We start from the raw sequence: 4578 nt of genomic DNA, 5'->3' as shown, positions 1-4578 counted from the left end.
TTGGCACACCTATTAAACTTACAATTTGCTTAACATAAGAAGCTCATATTTGTAGTAGTTGTCTTGTTAATGAACACCACTCGTCATTGTTGGATAAATAATCCATGTCATCATCTGTGTTGTCACTAGAGAGATGCCAAACAGCACGCAATCCCATGAATCCTAAGAAACTTGAGTGATCCTTGTAACCACTCCCACACGTGTATGTAATTGCATACTCCCTAATCAATCTCATCGATTTTTGCCATCTCTTGCAATATACCTGTCTCTGGCTTAACAGCCTCTCTCTCTCTCTCTCTCTCACAGACCTCTTCCTCTTACATGGTATCAGAGCAGCAGAAAGAAGATCCTGCCTCTCCTCTTTTGCTCTAGGCAAAGAACCTAGTCATGGTTCTTCTAGCAACCCTCAAGCGACCCTGCAATGTCCTAACTGGAGCCTCACCTTTCGCTCTCAAGCTTCTTCGGCCCTGCCTCACCCTCCCCATGCGATGTAGCCTTTTGCTACAGCCTCATCATTTGACCTCAATACAGCCCGGAGGCTTCCAAGCTTCTTCAGCCCTGCCATGCCCTCCCCATGAGGCGCAGCCTTTTGCTACAGCCTCATCATTTGAGCTGAATACTGGTTTGCAATCTCTTTCCAAGCCCCAACCTGCAGCCACCTATGAGGACCCACTTGGCATCTGCGTCCCACCAACACGCCATGATGCTGAGGTTCTCAAGCCTCCCTGCTCAGTAATCACCTATCCAGGCCGCCTCTCCCCACAACCTGCATAGCCGCGCAAACTCCCCCCTCTTGCTGGCGAGCCTTTGCATGGAAACACACCGTCTCCTGCTGGTGGTGGTGCCAAGATTCGTGCTACTCACCATACACACATGCATGCCTCCTGTGTCGCCACCTCCTCTTCCAAGATAGCCATCAACCAGCTTGCTGCAGACGGAGTTGCTGCCACACCGCATGCTGACAAGCTTGCTGCAGCTAACGCACATTGCGAATACTAACGATGATGCCACCAACAACGGGGTCTTCCTTGGAAACCTGGTTCTTGCAGATTCTTCTATTGTTCAACCAACCGGCAATGGCCTACCCCTTGATGCCATGCCGTTGATATGCCTGGCACATGCACCCACTTCAAACTCTGCTCTTCATGAGGACATTGCCCTTGCTGTATCCATCCAGCTACCTCTTGCAGGCGCTACCTCCAATCGAGCGAGCAACGCTTCAAAACCCTCTTTGCAACTAAGGTAGCCATGCTTGATGCCTTGCAGGGTCTCAAGCAGATGAAGACGTAGCCTCCCTTGCTGTTGGTGTGTGTGTGCGCGCGCGCGCGAGAGAGAGAGAGAGAGCGCGCGCGCAAGCCTTCTTCAAGCTATGGTGGAACTGTAGTGAGAGAGAAAGAGAGAGAGGCTTACTGGCTGAACTTGAGAGAGAAAGAGAGAGAGATGTAAATCGCACATGAAGCCGTTCGTTCGGCCATTCGTTCTCTGAAAAGTGCAACAAACGGATACTAACTTTTTGGCATTTCGTGCACATGCATCCGTTTGTGTATCCATTCGGTAAAAAAAGGATATGTTTCGTCCGGCCACGTCCTATGCGCACATGTGTTCATCCGTTCACGTCCGTTCGTTACTGAAGTTGACGTGCAAACCAACAAACCATGCATTGTCAACATCACAAAGATAGCCTTTTTCAACAAAAAACGCTTAATAACACCGCACCGAATACATAAAATTAAACCGCACATTAGGCAAAATTTGGACTCACAAAGGGACAAAAAATTTATCCATGCGCCCGTTTTGGTAGAGAGAGGTAAAGTCAAACTCCTTAAAGGGCCCCTTTGTGAGTCCAAATTTTGCCTAATGCGACAAAAAAAGATTTCAATATCCGACAACCACATAAACAAGAGACTGATAGTCATAAATTGAGTTGTTCAAAATACGTCAGAATGAACCACTTACTATGATACAGAAGCGCGCGGCATTGCTGCTCATTGGAAGTCATAAACAAAAACACTTGAGAACTATAATGAAAACCCTGTAGAGCAGTACATAAATAGAGGTGTTTTGCTTCATAAATAGAGGTGCTGCTCATTGCAGCCATAAAGCAAACCACATGACATAAACTACAACCATGTAGAACATGACTCAATCCTCAAACTCCGAATCATCATCAAGCCCTGCAAAACACAACTTTCAAGAAATTAATAATAAGATTTATGGATACATATTTAAAACCTTGGTTGAAACAAAAGACAAAATCACTTTGAAAAACAAGAACAATTACTAAATCCATAACCTGCTACATCTGGAACTGCTGCGTTTTGAACCCTCAAGCTGCTATGGCGGAATAAGGTTGTCCTTATCGGCAAGGCCATCTTGTGATGAGCAGGACTCCCACCATCAGTAGAAAGTGGCTCTTGGGAGCTGGGATGCGGATCTCGCTGATCGTGAGGCTCTATCTCACCTGGGATTTTCACAAAGTTTTGTAGGAAACAACACGCTCCTATCACAGTGGGCGTGAAAGCAAGATCGACATTGAGATCTCGCAAAATCTGCCACCTATTCTTTAAGAGACCAAAGGCATTTTCAACTTTCACTCTCCCCTTTGAGATTTTCCTGTCAAAATCTCGCTTTTCACGTAAAAATTGCCCTGCCTTCATTCGATATGGCTTTATCAAAAATGTCCTTGCTTTGTAGGCTGAGTTTGCAATCAAATAAGGCCGTACTATCTCCCCTTGAATGTGCAATAGTGGCCGATCGAGTGCTTCTCGTCGTTTGAGTTGACCATACAAGTCACATCCTTTGAAGTGCGAAGAATCATGCACCCCTCCTGCAGCCCTACAAACTGCACTCCAAAAAAGTTTGTGGGAATGGACAATACCCTATAGGAGGATGCTCGGAAAACCATGCTTGTTGATGTATCGCGCTGGATAGAACTCTCGTGCTGGCTTTCTTTGTAGACGGATGTGAGTCCCATCAAGTGCCCCAGCAATATGCGGCAAACCAGAGATAGCCTCAAATCCTATCATTATCTACTCAAGATGGTCTCCATGTGGCACTCTAATGCCGACCCTGTGGAAGAAGTTGGTACTACTCAATATGCGACAAATGACCACCACATATTTGCAAATGGTGCTCTCACCCATGCCAAATAGATTTGCCATGCTTCGTGAGGAGTGTCCATGCGCAAGCCACCAGAGTTTGCGATCTCCAAGAAGATTTGGTGACGCTTCGTCTCTTCCTCCTCTCTCATCCTTGCGAATCTCTCCTCATGTAGCATCCTGGCAATCTCAAGCTCTCGCAAGGTGCTTGTCTTCTTATCTTTTGCACGCTCGTAGGTTTCACACATCTGTTTCATCCCATCACCCATCGTCTTGGCCAATGTGCCCAAGCTTGATTTTTTTGGTTGCTTCACTTTCTTGCCAAATACGCATCCAAATCCACAAAATCTGGTTGGATTTTGACCTGAGCCACCATCAATCTCAACACCATCTAGGTCTATAGGTGTATCTGTTGTGGAGGACACAGGCTTGTGGCTCTCATTATCAAGTGCACTAGCTATGCCTGAGCACTTCAGAGTCTTCCCCCACAACGCATCACACATGTCAAAGAAGATACAGGTACTAGGTACACTGCCATTAGAGTTTTTTTTGGAAAGATCCTTCTTGTGCACCTTCTTTAGTGTGTCAATTTGGTTTCTTGCATGCTCCGTGTTGAAGCTACCTGTGATCTCCCGATTTACAGCAAATACCAAATCTTCCCAATCTTTAGGGCAAAAATTTTCCTTCTTGATGTGTGACCACTGCTCCTCATACAATCGTAGGAGAGTATGCATGCTTTTTTCATCCCATATAACTGCCGTTGCTCTCTGGCGCTTCGTCCCTTTTGTGGATGTGTCTGCATCCTGTGATGTCTGCACTGGTGGTTTCGTCCCTTTTGTGCTTTTGTGTGCTTCCTGTGGTTTCTGCCCTGGTGGTTGACTCATTGCATTTGTGACCTCTGGATGCTCAGTTAGAGTCTATGCTTGCGAGGATATCTCTATCTTGGATAGTTTTTTCCCAGTTGAAGGAGGCGTAAGCATAGCTTCCTCCATTAAACCGACGTAGGAATCCTACGCAAAAGGTGTAGCACCCTTGACAAAACTTAACCCATGCAAAAGCTCTATTTCTCATAGGTAGCATTAACAGTCAACTGAGAGCGGACTTGGGCAGAGTGCAACGCGCGGGGTGCCACCCTCGGGTGCGAGCGCATCCTAAGCATGAGGATGTCAAAGTCTTCAGCCTGAAAAATCACGATTAATGGTGAAAGACCTTAGACTCGCAAGGCTAGAAAAATACATTTTCCATTACCAATAAGAATAAGGGCTAAGTTGAAATTCTCTCGATTTTTAGGTCAAAATTTGAAGCTTTTGCCGGTAATTACACTAAGAAATTGTGTAAATTTCACAATTTTCTTAAAGGCAAGCTCAAAATCTAACAGTTAAAATACATTGTGTTGGGGTTGCCAAGCTATGGAGGCACATTGTGGTGCAGCAGTCAAGGAAGAGAGAGAGAGAGATACGATGGAGCAGTAAAAGAAAAA

General features: G+C 45.7%; 2 protein-coding genes and 1 pseudogene across 2 annotated transcripts; 2 read left to right on the top strand and 1 right to left on the bottom strand.

Moving 5' to 3' along the window:
* Positions 1-244: 244 nt before the first annotated feature.
* On the top strand, positions 245-784 carry LOC147448247 (uncharacterized). The gene has a single exon (XM_086524530.1). The coding sequence runs from the start codon at positions 388-390 to the stop codon at positions 772-774; it is 387 nt and encodes a 128-aa protein (XP_086380656.1). The 5' UTR covers positions 245-387; the 3' UTR covers positions 775-784.
* A 171-nt stretch (positions 785-955) lies between these two features.
* Positions 956-1515, top strand: LOC147448246 (uncharacterized). Its single transcript, XM_086524531.1, has one exon. The coding sequence runs from the start codon at positions 956-958 to the stop codon at positions 1244-1246; it is 291 nt and encodes a 96-aa protein (XP_086380657.1). The 3' UTR covers positions 1247-1515.
* Positions 1516-3163: 1648 nt separating this feature from the next.
* On the bottom strand, positions 3164-4090 carry LOC147448245 (uncharacterized; annotated as a pseudogene).
* Between the last annotated feature and the right edge of the window lie 488 nt (positions 4091-4578).

This window comes from Adiantum capillus-veneris, chromosome 11 (genome assembly GCF_014529385.1).
Source record: "Adiantum capillus-veneris isolate H3 chromosome 11, ASM1452938v2, whole genome shotgun sequence".
NCBI classification, from domain to species: domain Eukaryota; kingdom Viridiplantae; phylum Streptophyta; class Polypodiopsida; order Polypodiales; family Pteridaceae; genus Adiantum; species Adiantum capillus-veneris.
The sequence above is the reverse complement of the archived record's forward strand: the minus strand, read 5'-3'. Positions and strand labels throughout refer to the sequence as shown.

What these genes read in the sequence shown, in the direction of transcription:
- LOC147448247 (XM_086524530.1), top strand. Translation starts at nt 388, where the DNA reads ATGGTTCTTCTAGCAACCCTCAAGCGACCCTGCAATGTCCTAACTGGA.
- LOC147448246 (XM_086524531.1), top strand. Translation starts at nt 956, where the DNA reads ATGCTGACAAGCTTGCTGCAGCTAACGCACATTGCGAATACTAACGAT.